This window comes from Myotis daubentonii, chromosome 10 (genome assembly GCF_963259705.1).
Source record: "Myotis daubentonii chromosome 10, mMyoDau2.1, whole genome shotgun sequence".
Taxonomy (NCBI): domain Eukaryota; kingdom Metazoa; phylum Chordata; class Mammalia; order Chiroptera; family Vespertilionidae; genus Myotis; species Myotis daubentonii.
The window spans coordinates 21,750,986-21,778,858 of NC_081849.1; the positions used below are offsets into that span (position 1 = coordinate 21,750,986).

General features: G+C 41.4%; 1 protein-coding gene across 1 annotated transcript in view; it reads left to right on the forward strand.

The window, feature by feature from the left end:
* SND1 (staphylococcal nuclease and tudor domain containing 1) overlaps nt 1-27,873 on the forward strand; it is a 457,273-nt gene that overhangs the window by 38,703 nt on the left and 390,697 nt on the right. The window contains exons 4-10 of the mRNA XM_059711713.1: nt 1,516-1,594; nt 4,434-4,594; nt 5,336-5,427; nt 6,038-6,196; nt 7,391-7,497; nt 12,789-12,879; nt 24,378-24,491. Coding sequence (XP_059567696.1) covers nt 1,516-1,594; nt 4,434-4,594; nt 5,336-5,427; nt 6,038-6,196; nt 7,391-7,497; nt 12,789-12,879; nt 24,378-24,491 — 803 coding nt within the window. The remainder of the gene's footprint in view (nt 1-1,515; nt 1,595-4,433; nt 4,595-5,335; nt 5,428-6,037; nt 6,197-7,390; nt 7,498-12,788; nt 12,880-24,377; nt 24,492-27,873) is intronic.

Here is a 27,873-nt window from a genome sequence, read left to right on the forward strand (position 1 = left end):
CCTTCCTTGGGAGATTGGCCCAGAGAAATGTATTTTTCTCCCTTCGAAGGAGCAATCAGAACTAAATTTTTAGAAGTGGGCCTGCTGACAGGCATTATCAGAGTGCTCTGTACTTAAAAAAGTATCTGCTTGGTGTGCTGTTGATTGGTCTAGTTTTATGGCCAATCACCTTGTTTGTACCCCAGCTCTGTTCTTTTCATCCCCAACCTCTTGGCTGGGGATGTTCAACTTTTCCCTTATTTGTTGAAACCTTCCTTTTGACTTTTCATTCTTTGTATTTCTGTTGTTTTGAAAGAACCAATGTAATATTTACTAATGTCAGATAGCTGTGTGTGTCTGGCCTCAGCAGTTACCTCAGTGCAAAGGTTCTTGTGATCCATGCTCAGCCTCAAAACCTGAGTGTCTTTTGTGTAAATATCATTCATCTTAACTTTTCTTGGTAAGAAAAGAGGCTTACAATTTGCCTTGAAGAAATTGGGGCATGCTAATGGCAAGGCATTTAGGTTGGGCTTGGGGGTGGTGTGTATACTTGTTTGCTTGCAGAAGACGTATGAATATAAATCTCACAGAACTTTATTCTGTGCTGACATTACCTATCAGCTAGACTACTGTGTTTCAGTTTATCTAGGAGCTTGTTTTCTGCCACATTAAACATTTTTATGTGGTGATTCCCTCATAGATGACTTCCTTTATTGTTTTGGCTGACAAGCAGAGATTTAAGAGAACACACAGAACCTAAAAGCTTTTTCAGTAGCATGGAAATGCAATTAATGGTTCAAGTGCCCAGGTAAAACCTAATCGGGTTGGGTTTATGTTTACCTTTATTTTTCTTGCCTGCTCTGAAGGCTGCTGTTTGAGAGGTTAGAAATCTAGACACTGTCCCCTGTGCATCTTTGTCAAACTGCATAGCTTGTCTTGGTGTCCTGTTGGAACAAATGAAAGGACACCCTGAGAGGAACTGGACTTTCTGGTGTAAAATGTAATAGATAATCCTGAGCAAATCTATCTGATTGTATGTATAGTATGTTTTTAATTCCTATGTATTTGGATATTTACGGACATTATTGTTTAATTCTCACAGAACCCGTCTAGGCAGGGACTCTTCTCATTTTATAGAGGAGTAGATTAATGCTGAGAGACCCTGTCTAAGATACTACACGGCAGAAGGTGTATTCAGCTCCAGGCCTGCCTCCTCAGGCAGTGCTCTGTGTACCCTCCTTGGGTGCCGCGTGTGTTTTGCTTTCTTGCCAATCTCCAGTAGCTATTGAAATTGCCTCTGGCCTGGGAGAGACACAAGAAACTTAGAAACAAAGTCCTGAGAAAAAGATTTATAGACCTTTGGGACTTAGAGATTAGAGATTTTGGGGAGAAAAGTTTTTCTGTAAAACACAACACTGCATTGCTGCCTTGTCCAATTCTCTGGCAACATCCTTCTCCTTGAAGAGCTAAGGGTGAAAGTGGGTTTCATTTGAGCACATTTGAATCTTGTGTTTAATTTTCTTTTTTTCTCCTCAGATACCAATGGGGAAAACATTGCAGAGTCTCTGGTTGCAGAGGGCTTGGCCACCCGGAGAGAAGGCATGAGAGCTAATAAGTAAGTCTTCATTACTCTCTGACCCTCTGCCTTCCTTCTACTCCACTGTGAGAGCTGGGGTTGCTCAAGGGAGGTTGGGTTGTCAACTCTACATTGGCTTTGCTGCATTTTCATTGCTCTCCCCTGACATTAACTGGGTAAGCTCTGGTGCTCTCTGGCTTTTAGGACATTCTTGCCCAGGTGTGGATTATTCTGAGCCAGCAGGTCATTCACCATTTGATGTGTGTAACTCCTTTAAAAAACAGGCTTTGATACAAGGCAGCTTTAGTCTTTATATCATAAGACTCAATAGGCTATGTCTTAAACCATAAATCAGGGGTGGGGAACCTTTGTTCTGCCAAGGGCCATTTGGATATTTATAACATCATTCGAGGGCCATACAAAATTATCAACTTAAAAATTAGCCTGCTTTGGTCAAACATTTAATGCTTTGGCAGGACCAAACCAAATGATTTCGAGGGCCTTATGTGGCCTGTGGGCTAGATGTCCCCACCTCTGCCATAGATATTCAGCTCCAGAATATCCATCCATCTCAAAGATTCATTGAGTACTTACTATGTGCCAGGTTCTGTTCTAGACACTGAGAATAGAGCCATGAGCAAACATACTTAGCTTCTGCTAACATTTTAATGGAGAGACAATAAACAAATGAACAAATAGATATGTGCAAGGAATAAGTGCAGTGAAAAATAAAGTGGAGAGAATAAATAGAATTCAAAGCAAAATCTGCTTAGAATTTAAACTAAGGGCTCAGTGGGGTTTTTTTTTTTTTAAAGTAAGGGAAATTTTCTCTCTTTCCAAAGCCTTTGAAGTCTGTTTTGGTAAATGGATCTATAGATACTTAATTAGTAGTAGGTAAAAATGGATTTGTTTAGCTAATGGCATTGTGAACTTATTAGAAATGAGTGTAGCCGAAACCGGTTTGGCTCAGTGGATAGAGCGTCGGCCTGCGGACTGAAGGGTCCCGGGTTCGATTCCGGTCAAGGGCATGTACCTTGGTTGCGGGCATATCCCCAGTGGGAGATGTACAGGAGGCAGCTGATCAATGTTTCTCTCTCATCGATGTTTCTAACTTTCTACCTCTCTCCCTTCCTCTCTGTAAAAAATCAATAAAATATATTTAAAAAAAAGAAAAAAGAAATGAGTGTAATATATGGAGGCTGTATAGCACATGTCATGTTGTACTTCACCAGTGTTGGCGCTCAGTAGGATGAATTGCAGCTGACTTTAACACTTTAGTCTCTGAAAAGTGATAAGCTACATCAGTAATTTGGAGGCTAAAGATGGTGTTTAAATCATTAAATGCTGTATTATATGACTGTTGTCACTGTAGAATGGCTTTGGATAAATATTTGCATGGACTGTACTAATGATGGGGATGAGCAAAGGCAAAAATGCACTTTTTGCATTGTTCCCGTCTTCTTGGTCTTGGAGCCCAGTCGTTCACCATAAACTTCTGTGTCCTTTCTGACATCATAGAATCATTTGCTGGGAATTTGTTGAATTAAAACATTTGCCTTAGGTGGTGTTTTGGAAGCATGCTGAAGTTGTATTTTAAGGACAGTTGCTGGCATGATTTTAGGACGTTCCCCACCCCTGTCGTAGGTATTCAGTTCCAGAGTATTATCCATCCATCTCAAAAGATTTTAGGAATCCAATTTGCAATTTGCTACCGGGATGAAGAATTTTTAAAAAGCTCATAGGATTATAGGATCTCAACAAATAAATCTCCACTGGTGTACCAATCCTTTTTTTCTTCAAAGTTGTCTTTTTATTTTTTTTAATATATTTTTATTGATTTCAGAGAAGAAGGGAGAGAGATGGAAACATCAGTGATGAGAGGGAATTGTTGATCGGCTGCCTCCTGCATGCCCCACACTGCTGAGCATGTGCCCTAACCGGGAATCGAGCCATGCCTGCTGAGCTCTTCAAAGTTGTCTTGACTTAAAACCTCCTTTTCTCGGTTTTAAGGCTTGCTTCTGTCTCTTAAGCTACATTTTTTTCTTTTTTCATTGAATTCTGGATGTGATTTTGGTTCCCTGAGGAAATGATTGTCTTTTTTGGGTGGGGTTAGAAAGGTAGTTAAACTTCTGGTTTGAGAAGTCATAGGCAGGGGTCCCTCCTTAGCTATTCCTACTGATCGAGGTGGGAGAGTCCATTTATGCCTGCAGCCACTGATGGACCCTGGCATCCAGGCTGTGGAAAGGCCATGCAGGTTGCTCGCACATGTGTGAGAGTGAAGAGCAGAGCCATTTCTGATTTTGTTTGTTTATCTTCTGACTTTCTGGCTGCTCTTGTATGTAGTGTGGTTTCCTGCCTGATGAAGGAGTCGTCTTTCATTTTCAAACTGCTGTTGCTTAGCTGGCCTTGGTGAATATGTATGTAGTTTTGGGGTAATATCTGCAATAACAGTATTTGCTCTGCATTCTCCAGCCCTGTTCTGTGGACAACAGGGAGTAAGGGTGGCTCTTAGTCACTTTCTCTGCACTGTGTCCTGCTGGGCTCTGCCTGGATTTCAGTTCCCGAATCTGGATAGTTAAATGAAGCTGTACCCCCTGGAGCAGCTTCCCTCTGAGCCACCAACTTGTTCTCTTGTAATCACTGATGGTGGCAGTGCTGAGATATGTGTTTTTTGGATCTTCTCATTAAATGCTCTTACATTTGAATCTGTTGTTGAAACAAATCTGTAATCCTGAAGTTGCACTCATGGTGTTTTTCTGCTTATAGGCTTGGGTCTGAAGCTATTGATCTGAAATAAATGTTTTGGTCTCTTCAAAGGAGACCCTGGCATTTCTGTTGTGAGCTCACTAACCACACATGTTTATTTTTCATGTCCCAGTCCTGAGCAGAACCGGCTTTCGGAGTGTGAGGAACAAGCGAAGGCAGCTAAGAAAGGGATGTGGAGTGACGGGAATGGTTCACATACAATCCGGGACCTCAAGTATACCATTGAGAACCCAAGGCACTTTGTGGACTCACACCACCAGAAGCCTGTTAACGGTGAGGCTGGCAGGCAAAGACAGATGTGACTCGGGGCGATTTCTTTCTATTTGCTCTCAAGCTGCGTGAGATTTATAAAGCCTATTTTGCTTATTTACTATCCAAGGGAAATTGTTAAGGGTAAAATAACACAGTGGTATTTTGGAAGAAAACTTGATCCAGTTCACATGGGTCACATCAGACATGCTTTGCAGGGGTTAGTCTTTGCTGGTATAGGGTGGCAAATGGCGGGTATTTTTGCACATTGGAGATCTTCCTGTTTTCTAAAAGATGGCTACTTAAATACCGTCCTTGTAACCAAGGTAGAAATGTATATTCTTTATACATCTGAACACACGCACACACAATATAGTTCTGGCCCTACTTTGAGACCTTGTTAACACTGACTCAGTAAAATAAAATTATTGCCAATTCTGAATTGTTGCTAATTAGTTTTTACTGGGCATGTCCTACTAAGATGAGCAACTTACCTTAGTGATAACAAAACTTAGGTATGAGCCATGAGGTCCCAGAGGGTTCAGAAGACATGGAAGGCACTCCTGATCTGTGTTCCCCAGGAATAGTTGTGGAAGAGTCTGTTATGTGAATACTCATGATCTGCCAGCACTTCCTCATTTTTCAGAGGGAGGCTTTCCAGAGGGTGTTGGGGAGAGGAACTGTGTTCAATGTGGTTTGATTGGGCATTGTTTATCCCTGGTGTGAGTTTTGCTAATGACTTAAGCTATTTATTTTGTCATGTAGCTATCATCGAACACGTGCGAGACGGCAGTGTGGTCAGGGCCCTGCTCCTCCCAGATTACTACCTGGTTACCGTCATGCTGTCAGGGATCAAGGTCAGACCACTGGACTATGGGGTGGGTTTAGGGTTTGTTGAAGTGTTCAGTCATAGGTAGATTTTTCTACTTGTGGGCTTTGGATCTGCTGTTTCTTCTTAGAATGGGCCATGAGCGTTGGCTAGAGTACTTTAAACTTTGCAGTGGGACAATTCTAATTAATATTTTTTAAACTTTTAAGCACTCAGGGTCTATTTGGAATGGGCTGTGCAGAGAGATTGTTGAAATGTAGCAGTGGAGGATGGGAGGCTCTGAAGTTTGCTGAGTTTGGCTTATCTTAATGTGAAATACACATTTTGATTGGGAAAAAAAAATGCCAAGGCTTTAATGCCAGACATTGATGAGTTTTTTTCTTGGCAAGGGGTCATTTCCAACTGATTAAAGTTATTTTCCCCATGATAACATGAGCTCTATTTGGCTTACCATGAAGTCTGAGATGATGCTATTTCCAGTTACTTTTCCCCAGAATGTTTTGAAAAGTGTTGGAAGCCCTGCCCTGAGACTTTCCCCGTGTAGCCTTGTTGGATTGTGCTTTCTGGGCGGCTCAGTGTGATGTGTGTTGAGCACTCAGGTTAGGCTGCGTTACTCACTCACCTTACTTTTGCTGTAGTGCCCAACTTTTCGACGGGAAGCAGATGGCAGTGAAACACCAGAGCCTTTTGCCGCAGAAGCCAAATTTTTCACCGAGTCTCGACTGCTTCAGAGAGATGTTCAGATCATTCTGGAGAGCTGCCATAACCAGAATGTTCTGGGTACCATCCTTCATCCAGTGAGTGTTCCATGCCGGCTGGACTGTATGGGTTTGTTTCATCTACTGGTTTTTGCAGCATTTGCAAGTGAGATGTCACTTATCTGATAGAATTGGGCAGATCTGTGCAACTTCTCACTTTTAGGAAATTAATCTCAAATGTGACTGAATTTACAAGCGGAAGAGGAACAATGCTATCACTTATTTTTCCAAGTGTTGGTCGTCGAGGTTGTGCACAGGAAAGGTGGGAGGTTGCCACATCAATTAGAAGGGGCACTGAAACTTGCACGATAGGATTGCGAGTTTGCATGTAGGTCTAGAAGTTACCTATTTGGAGTATCTGTAGAACTATGATGAGGAAATCTTTATGGAAAAATTATTCTGTGTATGCCAGGCCTTATCCAGTTTCTCCCTAACTCGGCTATTGAGCAGGAAATAGATTCTTTATGTTCTGCCTGTTGGTGAATTGTACCTTATTGTATACTTTGATAGGCGGGTTAATTCTTGGACAGAAAATGACCTTGTTTTTTAACACCCAAGCTCAAGTGGATTTTCATTATTATAACCAATACAGAGTAGACTACTGTTACTTATAATTTGGCTGGAGAATTCTTCCTTCATGGCAGTTGTGAAGGCTGGGAGGCTTGCTTTGGAATATGCCAAGGTCATGTCTGTTTCTTCTGGAGTGCGAGCTGTCTGCCCGTGCCCTGCCAGATGGCTCTGTGTCATAGCAGAATGTGAACTGTAATTCATTGGGCGAAATGTAGCTTAAGTTATTCCCTTACTCAGCTCGTTCTTCAGCTCTCCCCTTATGAAAAGGGGAGTAAGTGCTGATCTTAGCGAAGGAAATAATAAGGTGTAATCTCCACTAAAGATTAACATCCTCCTCTGCCCACAAGAAGAGCTATTGAAATGTCAATTCCATTCAATGCCACTAACATTTATCCTGTTCCTATTAGGTGAGAGTTACTATGCTGGTGTTGTGAGGATATGAAGCCAGGTTTGTGGAGAGGAGTCACAGAGTAGCTTGTCAGTCTTAGGGCTGGTTTCTTAATGAGGAAACTGGCTCTACGGTTTTATTTTTGGGATTGTTGTTATTTAAATGAACTGCAGACTAGATTGTGACTATGTTAATTGTGTCAGAGGACTAGAGAAATTATTCACTTGCCATCGAATTTAATCTGTGCCTGCTTTCTCATGTGCTTTGTTTTTCAGAATGGCAACATCACAGAGCTCCTCCTGAAGGAAGGTTTTGCACGCTGTGTGGATTGGTCGATTGCAGTGTACACTCGGGGGGCAGAGAAGCTGAGGGCAGCTGAGAGGTAAGGTCTGTCAGGGAAACCTTCCAGCCAAAGATCTTGTTAAGGATCTTTGGGGAAAGAAATCTAGTGATCCTTCACTCATCTACGCCAGTGTCCGTTTTATTTTAGTAAAGGATTAGGGAAATTACACCACCATGCAGGATACATGTAGCAAAGACTACTGACCACTGATGACGATGTTCCACTCTCCAGGTTCATATGGCTCATTTCACAATTATAAAATTACTAGAGGCCTGGTGCACAAAGTTTGTGCACGGGGGTGTGTGTCCCTCAGCCCAGCCAGCACCCTCTCCAATCTGGGATCTCCGTCACAATCCAGGACTGCTGGCTTCCAACCACTCCCCTGCCAGCCTGATCCTTGCCTAACTGCTCCGCTGCCAGCCCAATTGCTCCCAACTGTTCTCCCCTGCCGGCCCGATTTCCCCTAACTGCCCTCCCCTGCAGGCCTGATTGCCCCCAACTGCCCTCCCCTGCAGACCTGGTTGCCCCCAACTGTCCTACCCTGCTGGACTGGTCACCCCCAAATGCCCTCCCCTTCAGGCCTGGTCACCCCCAACTGCCCCTCCCTTCAGGCCTGGTCACCCCCAACTGCCCCTCCCTTCAGGCCTGGTCACCCCCAACTGCCCTCCCCTTCAGGCCTGGTCACCCCCAACTGCCCTCCCCTGCAGGCCTGGTCACTCCCAACTGCCCTCCCCTGCAGGCCTGGTCACCCCCAACTGCTCTCCCCGGCCGGCCTGGTCACCCCTAACTGCCTTCTCCTGCTGGCCATCTTTGACCACATGGGGGTGGCCATCTTGTGTGTTGGAGTTATGGTCAATTTGCATATTATCTCTTTATTAGATAGGATACTGGTCTTGATAACTTCACATTTTTGCCTTTGAGGCACATAGCTGAGAGATGTCAAGAACAAGAATTGAATGCCTATAATTTCTTTCCCTTTTCTTAGGTCTTTTATATCCTTCTACACCTGTAAGCAGGAATACTTGGCAACCTTTTATTAAAATAGGTTTTAATCTCGGGCATTTGATATGGTATGTCTGACAAAAGTAGATTAAGAAAAAACAATTATTATATTAAAGTGGTATTAGTATTTAATGTTACACAATTACATTCAATTCAGAGATGCAATACTCTTTATCACGTACAGCATTCCAAATATCTCTGATTAATCTGTAATGCTCAGGTTTTTTTTTTTGTTGTTCAGAAAATCCTGTCTGTTATTCTAAATTATTACTTTGGTTCATAATGGTTATTGCATTCTTTAAGTTTCTGCCTCTCTGAAGAAAGTGAGTGTAATGACAGTAGTATCGACATGTTTTATAACATCTCTGGGAGATTTTATGGATTTTTCAGAGTTCTTATCATTATAACAGAGGTTTAGATCAAGGAATACAAATTATATTTAGATGACGTGATTACTTGCCTGCTGTTTTGCATGCTGTATTTGACTTGGTTGTGTTGTTGATAATCTCTATCAAAGTACTTTATGTATTTTTAAACTACTACAATGTGGCTTTGTCTTTTTTCTCATTTTGCCATTTCTTTAAAAACAGTTGCAATACTGTTTTTGGAATATAGTTCCTTTCCCCTGCACATGTATCCATTGATTTGTAAATACTTGAAACAGCTGCTCATTCATTTATTTTTTTTAAAGCTTTGCACATATTCCACTTACCTCTCTCAGTCTGACTCAAAGAATATCTACTGGGCTTAGTACTTGAAAATTTTTCTGCCAACATGATTTCTTTACTTTGTTGTTGTTAATCCTCTCCCAAGGATAATTTTTAGAGGGAGGGATGGAGGGGGAGAGAGAGAGAATGGGAGAAACATTGATGTGAGACAGACACATTGATTGGTTGCCTCCCTAACATGCCCCAACCTGGGCTGGAGATTGAACTTGCAACCCAGGTATTTGCCCTTGACTGGGAATTAAACCCGTGACCTTTCAGTTTGTGGGCTGATGCTCTAACCACTGAGCCACTGGCCAGGGTGATTTTTTTTAAAAATTAAATCTTTATTGTTCAGATTATTACAGTTGTTCCCCCCCCCCCCCCCCATAGCTCATCTCCATCCAGTTTCCACCCCACCCTCTGCCCTTACCCCTCCCACTGTCCTCATCCATAGGTGTACAATTTTTGTCCAGTCTCTTCCTGCACCCCCACACCCCTTTCCCCCAAGAATTGTTAGTCCACTCCCTTTCTATGCCCCTGGTTCTATTATATTCACCAGTTTACTCTGTTCATCAGATTTTTTATTCACTTGATTTTTAGATTCACTTGTTGATAGATACGTATTTGCTGTTCATAATTTTTATCTTTACCTTTTTTTCTTCCTCTTCTTAAAGAATACCTTTCAGCATTTCATGTAATCCTGGTTTGGTGGTGATGAACTCCTTTAGCATTTTCTTATCTGTGAAGCTCTTTATCTGACCTTCAATTCTGAATGATAGCTTTGCTGGATAAAGTAATCTTGCTATTCATCACTTTGAATATTTCTTGCTGCTCCATTCTGGCCTGCATGGTTTCTGTTGAGAAATCAGCTGACAGTCGTATGGGTATTCTCTTGTAGGTAACTGACTGTTTTTCTCTTGCTGCTTTTAAGATTCTCTCTTTGTCTTTTGCCCTTGGCATTTTAATTATGATGTGTCTTGGTGTGGTCCTCTTTGGATTCCTTTTGTTTGGGGTTCTCTGTGCATCTTGGACTTGTAAGTCTATTTCTTTCACCAGATAGGGGAAGTTTTCTGTCATTATTTCTTCAAATAGGTTTTCAATATCTTGCTCTCGCTCTTCTGGCACTCCTATAATTCGGATGTTGGTAAATCCTTGAAGTTGTCCTTGAAGACTTGCTTGAAGTTGTCCCAGAGGCTCCTTACACTATCTTCATATTTTTGGATTCTTTTTTCTTTTTACTTTTCTGGTTGGGTATTTTTTGCATCTTCGTATTTCAAATCTTTGACTTGATTCTTGGGTTCTTCTTGTCTGCTGTTGGATCTCTGTATATTATTCTTTATTTTAGTCAGTGTATGCTTAATTTCTAGTTGGTCTTTTTTCATATCCTCCAGGGTCTCACTAAATTTATCGGCAGTTTCTAGAAAATTCTTGAAAAACCTTATAACCGTGGTTTTGAATTCTACATCCAGTCATTTGCTTTCCTCTTTTTCTGTCATTTGTGACCTGTTTCTTTGTCTCCGCATTTTTTATGCTTCCCTGTGTTGGTAGAGTGGTTTTGTGTGCTAGGTGTCCTATAGGGCCCAGTGGCTCAGCCTCCCCAGTTACCTCAGGTGGACACTCTTGGTGCACCCCTTTGTGGGCTTTGTGCATAGTCTTGTTGTAGTTAAGCCTTGATTGTTGTAGGTATCACTGGGAGGAATTGACTTCCAGGCCAATTGTCTGTGAGAATCAGCTGTGTCTACGGTGGGAGAACTTCTGTGCTGAAGACACCCTTATGGGTCAAGACTTGCTTCAGTGGGGCTTTGGTGCTCACTGAGTCTGCCCCCTGAGTGTGTCCCTTATGGATCTGAGGAGTTGTAATCTGGATGGTCCCCCTCTGACCACTGGGTACACTGGCTCTTGGATCTAAGGAGGTGCTAATTTAGCCTCTGCCTGAGGCTACCCAGCAGGAGCTATGAAGAGAACTGCAAATTCCCCTTCCTTGTTTGGGGTTTGGAGGTGCCTAGATGAGGCCCAGCTGTGAAGCAATGCAAGCTGCTGTGGGGCCTTGGGCCTTCTCTTGGGAGTACTGGGTCTCTCTGGCCCAGCGGCAATTTGTTAGGTAATTTTCAGGTTGCAAAGGGCCAACCTGAAAAAAAATTTTCATATGCAAAAGCCTCTGTTGCAGCTTGGGTGGGGCAGGGTCTCAGGGAATCAACAGGGCGGAGCAAACAGCTATGGCTGATCTTCAGCCCTGCCCTAAGGGGCCCCGCGTCTCAGTGTCCCGGTAATCGCTGCAAGCACCTCTGAGAGAAAGCCGCCCTCGAGTTCTGAGTTCTGCCCACTGCCAGACAGTCCAGTTTCTCTTCCTATGAGTCTGGGTCCCCAGAGACTCACCCGGAACTGGAGTTCAGAGCAGTCAGGGGCTTGTGACTCCCTCCCAATTAAAAAAAGATTAAAAAGACAGCCAAGTTCTCACTTGCCAGCCCTTGCTGGGTGCGCCTCCGTACCTTTGCACTTTACTTCCTCACCTCCTCTGAGTCTCAGTGTGCTTTTCTCTTTCCTTCTAGTTGTAGAATTTCCACTCAGCCAGCCTTCCTGTGGTTCTGGATGATGTCTGTTTTGTCTTTTTGTTGTATTTTTGAAGTTGTTGTGGGAGGCAGCAATTTCCGGTGTTTACCTATGCCGCCATCTTGGCTTCTCCCCAGGGTGATTTTTAAAAACTTTTTGTTCGTGAACTTCTATTGTAGTTTTCCATTTTTTTTCTTTTTTTTTTTTTTTTAAACTTTTAAAAATTTATTGATTTTTTTTAAAGAGAGGAAGGGAGAGAGAGAGAAACATCAATGAAAGAGAAATATCGATCAGCTGCCTCCTGAATACCCCCGACTGGGGATGTGCCTGCAACCAAGGTACATGCCCTTGACCGGAATCGAACCTGGGACCCTTCAGTCTCAAGGCCGACGCTCTATCCACTGAGCGAAACTGGCTAGGGCTTGTCCATTTTTCTTATTCTTTAGATGCACACAGTGATAATTTTGTTTGTGTTTTCCATTTAAGATTTGGGTAGCTGATAACCTTTTCATAATTCAAATGGAAATTGAGCAGGCCTGTTTATTTAAAAAAAATATAGTATGGGGCAAAAGTAGGTTTACAGTACACGAAACACAGTTTATTCTTGTATTATTTATTAATTATTAATGTATTTTCCATATGAATAACTGTAAACCTACTTTTGCCCCACCCTATATATTTGTTTGTTTAATATATGTATTCTTCCCATTTAAAAGAACATTTGCTCTGTTTGTCATTCCAGTGCCTAGCACATAGTAGTCACTCAGAAGATGCTGGATAAGCCAGAGAGCTAATTATCAAGGTGGACTTGAATTGTCCATGTTCAAAAAATTGCATATTTAGATCTAATCTACCATTGATGGGTTTGTGGTTTATATATTCATCTTGGATAGCTGCATATACACTTTTTCTTGTGGCTGTTGTCACACTTTAATCTAATTTGACTGATGGCCTTTCTCCTGGGTGCCTTGTCAGTGGTAGGATTATGTACTGTTTGATTCCATGGTGATGGTGGATTCCCTTTGCTAACCTAATCTGTCTGAGTGATTTGCATCCTTGCTTTGTTGTCAGGTTTGCTAAGGAACGCAGGCTGCGGATATGGAGAGACTATGTGGCTCCCACTGCTAACTTGGACCAAAAGGACAAGCAGTTTGTTGCCAAGGTGAGTCATTCTCAACATCTTGAGATGCATAGTGATTGTTGTCAGGCTATTGATAATACAGAAATATGAACAATCAATCAAAAGCTGAAGCATTTTTATTTCAAGGCAAGCCAGTGGTGTGTAGAGGTGTATGCATGATTGCACACGTGTGTTTATGGTAGGGGACTTAGACACCATAAGAACTTTAAAATTACTTTTTGTAAATTTGCATAACTTCATTAGAAGTTCAGGTGTTAAAGTTGTGGATATTGCCATTTTGAAATATCACTTATATTTTAGGGGTTCTTTTTGTCTGCTTAGAAAATGCATTTTCTTAGATTTCCTATGCCCAGATGTGTATGACCTCAAGTTTCTCTTTTGTTTTAGAACTCTCTTGGTTTTGGATTTTTTTAATGTGATTTTTTTTTTTTTTTTGAGAGCTCTCCACTGCTGTGTCCTGGAATGGGTTTCTTTGATGGGAACTAGAACTACTAAATAGATTATTTGGTTCCAGTAGTGGTGCTATAAATGTTTTTTTTCTTGCCCTGGCTGGTGAACCCACTGGTTAGACCGTTGGCCCATGCACCAAAGGATTGAGGGTTCGATTCTTGGTCAAGTATCTGGGTTGCAGGTTAGATCCTCAGCCTCAGCTGCAGTGCATTTGGGAGGCAGCTAGTCGATGTCTCCCTCTCTCACTCCCTCTCTCTAAAAATCATCAAGTGTTTTTCTTAGTTACTGGCTTTGGTACCTTGGTGGGGCAGACCTGTTCTCATTTTCCTCAAATGCTGTAATGTTTTCCATCCTGTTTTTACTTTTGGCAAGAAATGCCGGACACTTTGTCTTTATGGACTAAAAGTGGTTAAATATTCATATCCTCTAACTGAGAGGTGGCTGTCCCAAATGTCGCCTAACTGTTTAATATGGAAAGCCACTAGGTGGCACTGTCAGCCTGAAAAATCCTGGAACGATTTATCTTAGAACAGTAAAATTTTAACAAAGTCTCTGAGGAATTGGCTGAATTTCTTCACTTTCTTTTTTTATGATGCTCAAAGGAATAGGTCACAGTGCTCAAGTGGTCCCTTTCCATTTTCTAGTATATGTTTTCCAAGCAGTGGTCAGGTTAACCACAATTGCACCTTTTAGTGGACATCAGTGGGAGTAGTTCCTGGTTGGATACTCCCTATGCATTTTCCCACTCTGACCAGACTAGGATGGGTCTTGGCTTTCTTGCTGTGTGAGGGCTGTGCTGGCTTAGAAACCTAGACTTGGGTGGCTGCTCCACCTAATTAGAACTTACTTGGTTATGCTTATGTTTCCTGTAATCTCTTCTATTTGAAGACTGTAACTACACAGTGAAAGGATGATGATTCACTCAACAAGGGAGGCAGGCGTTTCGTTTTCACCATCATCACTTTGAGGGCTTGTGATATTAGTAATGCAGATGAAGGTCCCGTTACCATGTATTGTCCCTACCAGCCCCCTTCTCAGTTGTAGAGAAACCTAGAAGATTTTGAGGTTTTGGACCTTTGATAGTTGGGGAACTAAGGCATTGCTGAAGAAATTCAAAATATTAGGTGACCGAGTCAGTAGCTTTGTATTTATCTTAAACCTGACTTTACTGGTAACTAGAAAAGGGATAGCTGGTTTTAGAAACATTTTCTTCATTTTAAAAATCCAGGATTCCAGGATTCGTTTTGTGTTTTTGGTCTTTTCTATTTGGTTTTAAAACATGGTGAGGCCTTTTTCATTACCATCAAGTTTTATTCATTACAGTGCCAGGATACAGGAGATTGCTTCTAATAACTATTTAATTGAGGATTATGATGAATAATCATTTTCCTGGAATATCTTAAATTTAGGTCATTTGGGTATAGGCCTGCTTAGAGAATAGAGAGAAAATGTGTTTGTAGGTAGATAAATAGTTTTAAAACTTTTTTGATTTTAAAAAATTTTCAGCATTATTTCTGTGTGTTTTTTTTAAAATATATATTTTATTGATTTTTTTACAGAGAGGAAGGGAGAGGGATAGAGAGTTAGAAACATCGATGAGAGAGAAACATCGATCAGCTGCCTCCTGCACACCCCCTACTGGGATGTGCCTGCAACCAAGGTATATGCCCTTGACCGGAATCGAACCCGGGACCCTTGAGTCCACAGGCCGACGCTCTATCCACTGAGCCAAACCGGTTAGGGCTATTTTTGTTTTTAAAACAAGAAAAAGCATAAAAAAGATACGAAAAGACACTTATATTAGAAGAAACTACTATGACAGTTTTTTTCTTTTTAGCAAAGTTGACTGTCTACCACAGGGGTTGGCAAACTGTGGCCTGAGGGCCGAGTTTGTCCCACTGCTTGTTTCTGTATGGTCTGCAAGCTAAGAAAGGATTTTACATAGAAAAAAAAGGGATTTGTAGCACATGAAAGTTAGATGCAATAAAAATTCAGAGTCATGAATAAATTGGAATGTAGCCACATCTGTCTGTTTACATGTTGTCTGTAGCTGTCTTCATGAGACAGTGGCAGAGGTGACCGGTTGTGAAACCATATGGCTTGTAAGGCTTAAAATATTTGCTTTCTGACCCTTTACAGAAAAGTTTGTTGACCCTTCATCTATACTTGACCTGCTCAAAGTGCCTTGATATTAGGAACTTGAGCCAGAATGTAAATCAAAGCATTGCTTCTTTTCATCAAGAAAAGCTTGCTACAGAAAAAATGTCAGCAGTGTTCTCAGCGATGTAGTTGATTTATGTTGTGGTACAAGCTTCTTATATCATTGCAGACTGGTAGCTACTTTTGAGTAGTACTGATCTGTAATCTCTTGTATATAATTTTTATGTTTGTAAGTTTTTATTTTAATAAGACTTTAAAGAACTCTGTCTTATTAAGAAATGAGCTAGTCCAGTTTTCCTCTCCCTTAAGGCAGCCATTTTAACTCTTGGCAATCCAGATCTCTGAATAGAATGTTTATATTGTTCTTTTTTAAGTCTTTCAGTGTTAGATATAACTTCTTCTCTTCACGCCATGAAAGATGAGGATTTAGTTTTTTCACTCATGCATACATATTCACGGGTGTGCGTGTAGTTTTACCTAATCCTTCCATTAGGACTTTATCGTAATTCTGGTTCACTTAATATTCAAAGTTTGGTAGGGAAATACTAATCACCATTGAGCCACATAGCATATTATGACTACTTTTCATTTCCTGCACAATTCTTTGTTTTAACTAGAGTTAATAATTTTAAAATGTAGGTGTATTTTGTACATACGGATTAATTTAACCCTCAGAGTCTACTTGTCTAAACCTCTGAAGAGATTGATTTAGTCTGTTAATTTTATCTTTCAACAGTACTTTTCAGGAGCCTTATGACCCGTACCAATCTGGACTAGTTCTTTTTCCCTGATACAGAGCTGTCATCATTGGATTTCTTCACCATTATCCTGGGGTGTGGTTTTGTTGTTGTTGTTTTGCCTTATCCCTGGGTCGAAACTATGTTTTGCTGAATTCCATGGCTTATGCTGCTTTTTTTTTTTTTAATGTTAATTCTCACCCAAAAATATGTTTGTTTGTTTTATTGATTTTATAGAAAGAAGAAGGGGGTTGGGGGGGGGAGAGAGAGAGAGAGAGAGAGAGAGAGAGAGAGAGAGAGAGAGAGAGAGAGAAACATTGATGTGAGAGAGAAACATGGAACAGTTGCCTCCCATACGTGCCTTGACTAGGGATTGAACCCACAACCTAGGTATGTTTCCTGGTCAGGAATTGAACCTGCAACTTTTGGTGTATGGGACAACACTCCAACCAACTGAGCCACTTGGCCAGGCTCCATGGCTTCTTTTTTACCATTTAATACTTTATTTTGGTGGCACATATTCTTTACCTTCTTGGGGAAAAAGTGCTTGATAGGTAAATATTTTGGGACAGTTCATGTCTATTCTGTAATTACAATTTGGTAGTTCATCTGGGTATAGAATTTTGTTAGAAGTTATTTTCCTTTGGAATTATGAAGACATTGCTTCACTGTCATTTAGCTATTAGAGAATTTTTATTTTCTTGTTTTTTAGAGGTTTAAAAAGTCATTCTGATTCCCTGTCCTTGTATGATTTTTTTCTTTCTGCAAGATCTTAGCAAATCCTTTTTTTTCCTGAAATTTCAGTGATGCATTTTGTTTATGTGTGAACAGAGAGCTTTTTAAAAATTCTCTGAATGTTTTTCTTATTACTATTTTAAAAACAACATCTACTACTTGTTTCAGAAATGAATATCATATTAGCTTTCTGAGTAAATTATTATAATCTTTTGAAAAATTTCTTCTTGCATAGTCTATGTTCTCCAAGTTGTTTTTAATTCTCTTTGGTTATTTTGGTCCCTTATTTTTTCATATTAGAGGCTTTCTTTCTTTTTTTCTTTTTTTTTTTTTTTTTAAAAGGCTTTCTTAAGTAAGAGGATTTCCCTTATTTAAGAATGAGATATTGAACACTGGGTCAGAAGCAGTGGACTTATGTATGGGTGCTTCTACCCTCCTAGCACACCCCCTCCCCCCAATATGTTTTTATTGATTTCAGAGAGAGGAAGGGAGAGGGAGAGAGAGAGTGATAGACACGTCGATGAGAGAGAAACATTAATTGGCTGCCTGGTGCACACCTCCTACTGGGGACTAAGCCCTACAACCTGGGCATGTGCCCTGACCGGGAATCGAACCTTTGTCCTCTAAGTGCATGGGATAATGCTCAACCAACTGAGTCACACTGGCGAGGCCCAGGTGCTTCTTAAATAAGCTTTAAACCAATCCTAGTCTTGATGATTGGGGGAAGTCTGAGTATAAATCAGATTGCTATTGTGTTTGTCACCACTGTTTCTATCCATACATCTGCATTCCAGCTTTCAGAGTTTTGTTGCTGTATTCTTTTCTCCCATTAATTTTTGTCTTTTTGAGCTTATGGAAATAAAATAAAATAAAATTTCTTTATATTTTTAGGGGTATTTAAGGAAGGAACCAAAGTAAATGTTTGAGCTTGCTTCAGTTTGTAATTCTCTGTGCCATTGTGAGGCCACACCATAATTTATTTAACCAGTCTCCAATAGGTTGATATTCATATAGTTTATCATTTTTCCATTATTTAGAAAATGGAATAAATCTCTGTGTAAAGGACAGTTATTTCCTCAGGAATATTTTGGAGCATATTTGCCAAATAGCTCTTCAGCAATGTTAACAAGTGTATACCCCTCTGTATGTTCATTTCCTAATACGTTCTAGAACAGAGGTCGAATAACTTCTTAAAGGGCCATATAATAAATATTTTAGGTGTTAAGGGCCATATAGTCTCTATTGTAGCTAATCAATGCTGCCACCGTAGCAAGGAAACAGCTATAGACATATCGTGTGTGAATGACTGTGTGTGGCTGTGTTCCAATAAAACTTTATTTATAACAGTAGGCAGTGGGCTGGATGGCCCTTGGACCATAGTTTGCAACCCCTGTTATAGAACATGGGATAGCAGCAGTAAATGTAAAAGGAAAAAAATGATCTGTATTTCTTTTCACAACCTAGAGCCCAACTGCAGTTTTCTAGTCATTTTACCTGATTTAAAATGTCTGTTAATACCGAGAAAACCTAAAAAGGTCCTGAGATGCCAGGGGCCTTCAAGAACATAGTCTGACAGACCTACTTTTTGCTGAATGATTCTGCTTTGAGGTGACTATAAGGCCTGAACAATTAGAGGTTCTCTCTTTAGCAGTCACCCTGTCTCCTAGGAATTATTTGCTCAGAGAACAGCAAAATAGCCTGAAAAGCCCAAGAAAGGTGACCTATGAACTCTTGAACTGAATGCCTCTGGGACACTATAGGTGATTTCTGGAACTGATGCAACACTGTAGGTCAGACTGTGGACCAAGAGTCTCACTTCTGAGAAATTTGAAACTCAGCCAAGTATTCTCTTGATACATGTGGCCCACTGAAAGCCTGGTTTCCATTCTCTGCTCAAGCAGCCTCACTTCTTAAGGAAGGAAATGCAAGGGAGGGCTCTTCTTGTCTCTCCAGGTTAGCAGAGAAGCATGTTCACTTCACAGTGATTAGCTGAGCCTGCTTGAGACTTTTGTGCCTGTCGTGGCTTGCCAATTTCCTGCCTGCCTTCCCTGTGGCGTTTTAGCTGATCTGTGCTGTTTGTAGCCATATGGTCCCCTGAGCACGTGGCCTGGCTTCCCTGTCCCTTCTGCTGTATGCTTAGGTCTTGCAGATTTCACAGTCCTGAATAACGCAAAGGGGTGGGGTGGAGGGGCAGTGGTGAGGAGTGGCAGCGTGTCCTCAGGAGGTGAGTCTTCTCACTCCCCTGTCTTGTGAGGGGCCTCTAGTTTGGTTCTCTGAACCAATTGATTACTTAGAAACACGGAGCCCTGGAAGCGGTGCCTTGAGGGAAGTGGTTTCTGCTTTCAAGGAGTTTACCCTTTGGGGCTCTGACTGGGAGATTGCCCTCCGCAGTGAACTGTCTGGTATTGGTGGCCATGTCCAATTTTGGAGGTGAAATTATAAGCTGTCCCTGGATGTGGTGGATTCTGGTACTTACTTGTTTTGGTCCTGATTATTTTTTGCTGTGTGTCCAGGCATAGCTTTGAAAGGAATTCATTATTATATCTCTCTAAAATGGTTCTTAAGCAGGGATACTTGTTAATATTTTTGGCATTATCTAGATTTTTCCATTATATTCCCATTTGGTAATGTGGAGGGAACAAAAAAATACTAGCTACTTCCTTGACTTTTTGTCGTAGGGCTTTTAGATGAAGTTGTGTTGAGGACCTGGTTGGGAAGGTGGTCTCTGTTATGCCAAAAGAGATCAAGAGTTGGTGTATACCCCAAAAGCAAAATGAAAAACAGCTCTGAGATGAGATGTGCTCTTATCGTCAAACTGCAGAATAACTACAACCATGAAGTTAGAATCAATGCTAAAATGATGATGCTAAGTAATATACTTGAGTATTTTAATAAAGTGTGTCTTCTTAAAAAAAAAAAAAAAGACTTGGTTTATAGCTTAAGTTAGCAAACTGATTACCGATAAGAAAAGAAAATGGTTGAATTAGAAAAGATTTGTAAAAAAAAAAAAATATTTACCTGGCTTTTTAATTTGGGACTTTATTTTTTGGAATAGTTTTAGATTTACAGAAAAAATGGGCAGATAGTACACAGAGTTCCGCATTACCCTACCCGCTCCAGTTCCCCCTACTATTATCTGACATGAATATGGCATATCAGTTATAAGTGGTACACCAATATTATGTTATTTTCAATGGAAGTCCATGCCTGAGCCAGATTTCCTTAGATTTTCTCTAATGTCTGTTTTGTGTTCCAGCATCCCATCCACGATAGCACACTGAATTGAGCTGTCGTGTCTCATCAGGCTCCTCTTGGGCGTGGCAGTTTCTCAGACTTTCTTTGCATTTGATGACCTTGGCAGTGAGGAGTCCTGGTTGGGTGTTTTGTAGGATGCCCTTCTGTGGGAATTTGTCTGATGTCTGATGTCTGGTTTCCTTTGAAGTACTTGTTATAGTGTCCAGTCCGTTTAATCATGCTTAGGTGCCTAGAGGTATTTGCATCAGGAAATTGTGTGCTTAGTATTCATTTTGTCAAGGACACAGGGTAGCAGCTGTACTCTTCTGGGGGATGGAGACGGGGCTATGTAGGACTCCAGGCCATTGCTATAATAGTTGTGGGGTATTCCTTATTTCACCCACGCTTGGTGTTGCTTCAGTAGTATTTACAGGATTCGCTTTGGGGAGAATAGACATAGCATACATGCCTTGGGACCAGGAGTTGCAGCTGGATTCCATGATTTCAGAGTAGAAAGGGTATTCCCTGCTGGTGCCTATAGAAAGCCCTTTTTGGGCTGCTGGTCCTTTTATTCCTATCTGGCACTGATAATTTAGTTAGCTTTGGGAATACCAGAAGTTGTGTCTGGGGAGTTATGCTGAGTGTCTCTGTAGCTCAGGAGGCTATTGTCGGCTCTTTTTGTTCATTTTATATGCACTGCAGGATTTTAAGAAGCTGAATAGCTCTTCACCACCCAGTGATCACTGTGGATGGGCTCTGCAGATGGGAGAGTGGCAGGAGGCCAGAGCTGGGAATGGATGTCCCTTCCTTGCCCCTGACAGCACTCTGCACTTCTCTTGACTTGTGGCAGCCCTTAGCCTACAGTCGTCATTATTAAACCACTCCTTTTTCCATTTATGATTGGGCTTCAAGAAACGGTGAGGGATTCAGATTTAGGGCATGTATTTTGAGTCCAGTTAGTGACTTTTTCAGTGTAGATTTCTGCTCCTGTGCCTTAGGTTATCTCCGCAGTGATGGCGAACCTATGAACTCATTTTTTTGGTTGATTTTTCTTTGTTAAATGGCATTTAAATATATAAAATAAATATCAAAAATATAAATCTTTGTTTTACTATGGTTGCAAATATCAAAAAATTTCTATATGTGACACGGCACCAGAGTTAAGTTAGGGTTTTTCAAAATGCTGACTCGCCGAGCTCAAAAGGTTCGCCGTCACTGTCCTAGAGTGTGTGATATGGTGGTGGATGTGTGGGTAGACTAAGTAGGAATCTGTAGCTGTGGAGAAAGTGAGCGATGTGGGAATATTTAGATTATCCTGATGAAAAGCACATAAGAAACCTCACTGTTATAAATGTGCTCTGTCACGGTGCTGATGCGCAGGCTTTGGGTAGTAACCGCCCTGCATTTTACCTATTGCACAGTATGTGACCAGAGCCGCTCTTATTGCCTCTTCCATGCCTCAGCTCTGGAGCTGCTTGTTCTCCGGACACTAATGACACCATTTACAGAGGAATAATAAGTCATAAATCCCCCTTAAATACACACACATGGACACACACATGCACTCCCCATTCACCCCTTCACCAGAAAGCCAAACCTCATTTAGCTGGCAGCGTCAGAGTGTGCAGGTCTTGAAGAGGAGGTTTCTAATCAGGGAGATGCCAAGCAGAGAGAGTGTGCTGCTGAGGCCGGAAATTTACAGCTTCAGGAATTCATTCGCTGCTGCCGCTGCTGCTGCTGCTGCTGCTGCTGCTGCTGCTGCTGCTGCTACTGCTACTACTACTGCTAACGCATTACAGGGGGTGACGAGCACCAGTAACTTGTCATAGGGGCAGGCTTAGATCTTCACATTCTATAATCCGGGGGTGAAGGTGTGAACACTGTGATACTTTCCCTGGTTTTATTCCTCTCTGAGCATGACTAGGAGAATGTCTAGATATTTCTCATGTCTTGATTATAGGAATTTCTCAATGTTTTTGGCAATTGACAATTCAATGAGTTAGTTTTGGTGCAAGAGGAATGTGTAGCTCTGTTCATCATTGAGATTTAGGAAATGTGTGTTCATTTGAGATGCCTAATTACTCTATTATCCTTTAGGCCAGTGGTTCTCAACCTTGGCTGCACATTAGAATCACCTGGAAATCTTTTTAAAATCCTGATTTCTGGGCCTCATCCTCCGGAAATTCTGTTTCTTTGTTATGGGGTGGTGCCACAACATTTTTAAGTTTTCATGGACATGTTTTTGTGATTGGGCTGACATAAGGGGCTCTTTGATTTGATTTGGAGGGTCCTATGCCCTTTGGTACCACCCATACATAGGTAATCAATCCTGACCTTGACTTTGTCCTGGTGTGACCAAAGACCATGGTTTTGATTACCTTTGGACCTCACCAAGTTTTTCTGACCAGGTGAGTTATAGGTCCTGGCTGTTTGGTTTTGAGTGGTTAGCCTTTGTGATGATCAGATCTGTGGCTTTTTGCTGCTTTCAGGGTTGCAAGTTAATCTTAGGTATAATGGGGGGAGGATGAAGGGAGTCAAATATATGGTAACAGAAGGAAACTAGACTTTGGGTGGTGAGCACACATTGAGTATATACAGATGTTGTATTATAATGTACATCTGAAATTTATATAATGTTATCAACCATTGTTACCCAGTACATATAATTTTACAAATATATAATTTCCCACTCCCACCCCTTTCCTGCCCAATCTACTTAGGTATTTAGACTTTCATTACTTGTCCAGTCAATGATCTGGTTTTCTGTACATGACTTCTATTACCTGTGGTCGTAAAACCACGGATGTCTCCATCCAGCAGCCCTACTCAGTCTTCCATGGATTTACAGCTCATTTCTAACTATCATCTTTTTTCCATTCATTCTGTTTGATGGCACTTTCCTCCTGCTGTTTCCTCTTACGTATCATTTCTTGCTTGTTTTTGTTTTTTGCTCTTCAGGTTGTCCTTTAAATCACTCTTTTTGGTGTGTGTGGCTGGTTCTTTGGCAAAAGGTAAAAGATAGCCATTTTGGAGGAGTGTGCGAGCAAATGGGTATATTTGTTTTCAAAGATCTGAATAGTTAACAAGGGCTCTTTTATCCACAGCAAAGGAGAGTCTAGCAGCTAGCTCTTTTTGTTTCATTTGGGAAGTTCTACCCTCAAAATGCAGTGGCAGCTGACCCTGGAGTTTGCTTGGCTGTCTGTTAGATCCTGATGGGACCTGACTGAAGCCTGGAAGGGCTGGTTTTGATTCTGCCTATGAGGTGGATGGTGACCTGTTTTGTAATCAGTAGCTACCTTGCAGCAAAGTGTTGTTTGCAAAAAGGAGGAAACAGCCCAGTAACAACAGGCTCTGAGTATAATTGGGTGAATTATAGACTGCTGGCTGAATTGTGGGTTTTACTTGAAACCTAGCCTGGTTTCAATGGAATTTTATCCTGTGCACATTAGTGGGGTATCCTGATAACTTCCACAGAGGAATATTTGTACTTTTGCCCTTCAAATAGTTATCCTTGTAAATGATCTCAGACTGGAAGTTTATCATTTTCAGCTGAGAGTGGGGTCCAGTGGCACTGATTTGGGGCTCTAAAACAAAGATGACCATAGTAGTCCTTTTAGAGTAGCCAAAGTAATGTCTTAGCAATTTAATGTTTCTCCCTCTGAGATTAACATCTTTTCCACGCTGAGATGACAATTCTTTTTTCCCCTTCACTTGTTTTTTATTTTTCTGCTCTCTCTTTGGGCATCCTACTTTGCTTTTTTCTCATCTAGGGCTGGTACCTTCTTCTAATCCAGCTCTTGCCTCTTTTCCTAGATTCACATTGAGATATAGGGATTGATTTTAGTTTAGATCCTGTTTCCAGGAAAATCTTCAATAACATGTAGAGACTGCATTTCCAGTTCGTGAGCTCTGTAGTTAACCACAATGTCTTGGTCAGGGACAAGATAAAAAAGATTGACTATCTTTGTGAATGCTATAGACGCCGCTCTTGGAGAAATCATAATCAGGTCTTTGGGGCCTGGCTATTGTAGCATAGTTTTTTGAACATTGTTGCCTCATGATGGATGATATTAGATCTGCCTCAATGACTATTGATCTCACTTTTTTTCCTTGTGACTGGCGAAAGCCTTGTTCCATAGCATGTGTGCTATGATTATCTGGGCCATTGAAGCAGGTTTAAGCAGTTTGCCTTTATGTCCACAGGTGATGCAGGTGCTGAATGCTGATGCCATTGTTGTGAAGCTGAACTCCGGTGACTACAAGACCATCCACCTGTCCAGCATCCGACCACCGAGGCTGGAGGGGGAGAACACACAGGTAAGAAAACAGTAGGGAAGCAGGTAGGGAAGCAGTGAAGCTTCTCTTCAAAAACCAAATAGAAGGAGCTGGAGAATTAGTTAAATGTGATACATATGTCTGAGAATTCCAGAGGAAAAGTATTTTAAATCTCCAAAGTATTTCATAATATCTGAAGCCTAGCTATTATTGGGCAGACCTCAATTTGTCCTGACTCATACTCACTGCTCTGCTTTATTATGGATGGGCACTGCTGGCTTTCTTCCCTTGAGAGGAGTTACGGTTGGGATATGTGAGATGGTAGGTGTGTTTTATTAGTGAGATCTTGTTTCTCTGAGAATAAGGAGAGAGAAGGTCCGCATCTGACATGTGTTGTAGTGCGTCCCATTTCTGATGTTCATTTTGATGAGATAGACCCATTTGTTTTTGCTCTAGGAAGAAATGAATCTTGCTATATATATTCTCTGAGGTCACCTATTCATCTTTTGCAAGTGGTAACTATAATTATTAGTTACACTGTTTTGTGTTATTTGTTGGATCTTCTGGCAGCATAGGTGCTTACCTAACCAGTGTGGGTGATTTTGAGAAATTATCTATAATAATAAAAGCATAATATGCTAATTAGACCGGACACCCAAACGACCTTGACCTTCCAAACGTCCTTCCAGATGACCTTTCGGACGAAGCTGGGGCTGCGAGGGCCAAGCCCCTTGCACGAATCTCGTGCGTTGGGCCTCTAGTGCTTAGGATAAAAACTATATGAATTGGTAGTCTTCAGACAGCTTTGTTTTAAATTTTGAGGCCATTTTCTTCCCATTGTTAGAGTTATGAGAGGTTGGGAATAGGGATTGAGGTTGAATTTTTTTTGTCTGCCTATGTGTTGTTGTTACAGCTACATTTATATCTCCTATTTTTGTCCTCCAATAACTAAAGTGTGCAACTGTGGTGATTGGTCGCAGAGCTGGGTTCTCAGTGAGAGTCAGTGACACAGGCAAGTGTTTGGACAGTTTTCATAAATTAAACGGTGTGGCTGGAATTGTGCTCTCTGCTTTTAAAATTTATCTACTTTATAGTTCTAAAGATGTGAAATTTGCTTTTTTGTTTTGTAGGTCTACATGACTTGGTACACTTACAAGTTGAAATTCATGCCTTGTTTTCATTTGCATGAGAGTTTACAGACAGCCCATAAGAGTAAAATGAAAATATCATGATTGTCTTTTGAATCAGATTATGCATAAGAAACACATACAGGATGGGTTCTTTGAATGTCTGGCCAATCAATTCATTCTCTCCCTTTTTCCCCCATGGAGGAGGCAATTTAATGCAGCAAACAGTATTGTGGTAACGTGGAGAATTTAAATGCATGAAAGCCTAAGAAATGCCAAAATAAGTTTCTCTTAGTAACTGTAGCTTTGCTTCATTGCACAGAGTAAATAAATATCTCCAATTTGATCAGTATTGGGAGTAGTCCACAATTCTGCATCTGTGCCATGCAGTTGGAATTAAGGTTCCCACAGCAACCACAACTTTGAAATTCTTGAACGTTAATTTTTGTGCCTGCATCATCAGCCAAATGCATTATGTTAATGTAGGCTATGTAGCTGAATTTTAAGCAGCTTTTGGGGGTAGGAGTGTTATAGCTTAGGTAAGGATGACAGCAGGTTTTCTGGAGTAAGAAGTGAACTATTACTGAGGGTTTTAGTTTTTTCCAGGATCCTTTTGAACTCTTCAGGGTATAATTGGATAGATTTCCCCTAGCTTCAATGGATAATGAGAAGTTGTTGGAATATATGTACTAGTTTATGCTTTAGAATTCCTTGTTCTTTACCCCAAGGTAGGCGTGTTCTTCCCCCCCCCCCCCCCCCCCCCCCCCCGGTCTCCTTTAATTTTGCTCCTGAGAATCTTAGTCCATTTTCAGAAAGTTCTAAGTAAGGCTTATCTCTAAGAGTCTACAACATATGGCTTTTGATTGACATGAAGAATGATTTCCCTTCTTTGTTCATTCAATTCCTTTAGAGCAGCAGTTCTCAACCTGTGGGTCGCCATCCCTTTGATTGTGAGAGGGATGTCCAACTGCCGGTTTAGGCCCGATCCCCGTATGTGGGATTGGGCCTAAACCGGCAGTCAGACATCCCCCGAGGGGTCCCAGATTGGAGAGGGTACAGGCTGGGCTGAGGGACACCCCACCCCCCACCCCAGTGCACGAATTTGTGCACCGGGCCTTTAGCAGATGTATAATATTCATGTAGGAATAAAAATCACCTGGAGATCCCAGTGAGGATATAATTACGTCTGTAATGACAAGGCAAACAGGCATCCAACTCCTTGGGGTCTTTGGTTTCTAGTATTCTTTATTATATACCAACTGTTATTATCCAAGGGAAGACCAGTTGAGTACTCAAGATGTAGATATTGGTGCCAGAACTGTTAGTCCATATGGCACCCTTTAACAAATAAGAGAAGGTTATTCCTTCCTCCTGGCAGCCTCATGTCAGGGCACACGGTTTGACAAACAAGGGAGGCTGAATTTCAGCTCCCATTTGCCCTTGTCCCCTTGGCCAGGTGCCCTTGAGCAAGGCACAAAGTGCCCAAGAATATGTGGCCATCCTAGTTAGAACAAGGCCGGCAGACTCTCCAATGAGAATGTTGAGGGTTGTTTAGGAATTGGGGGGTGATCTTGTAGTGGCAGAAACACAGAGTGCTTGAGGTCTATTTGGAGACTACGGATGGACTGTGGAGGGTGTTGAATAAAACACTCAGGAGATTACCTTCCATCTAATTTTTGGACACTTTTCCGGAGGTCACTGGCTTTAAAATGGAGAAAAAGATACCCTGACAGATTATGGTATTGGAGCTTGTTCTGAGCAGAGTGGGAGAAGGTGCAGATTAAGAATCTGGAGGGGGGTAGGTAAGGAGGGCAAGTCTAGCTTCCTCAAGGGCAGGCAGATGGCGTGCAGTGACTCCCTACCAGCTCCCAGATGATGACCCAATGGGGCTTGCCCTTCAAGTAAGGAAGGAGAGATTTCTTTGAATGTTTATCTTCCCCAAACCCTAAAGCCTCTAATAACATGTCATCAACTAATATAGATCTACTGAGACATCTATATATTGTGGGGATAGTCAGGCAAATTAGATTTTCCTTTTTTTTGTCCAGAGACTAGTTCATTTCTCTTGAATTATACATAGAAGCAAGAAGGTTTTGCCCTAGGCTAACTGTATACTACTACTTCCCTCTTTTGATTACTTTCTAATTGCAGCCAGAGAAAGGGCTCTGGACAAAACAGCACAATCAAAGGAACTGTTTTCACCCTGGGCAATTGCTTTCCAATAGTACCCTGTATTTCATTCTTCAGATTTTGGTTAGAGCCTGATTTGTTGCTTCAGAGTATGACAGGAGTTAAAA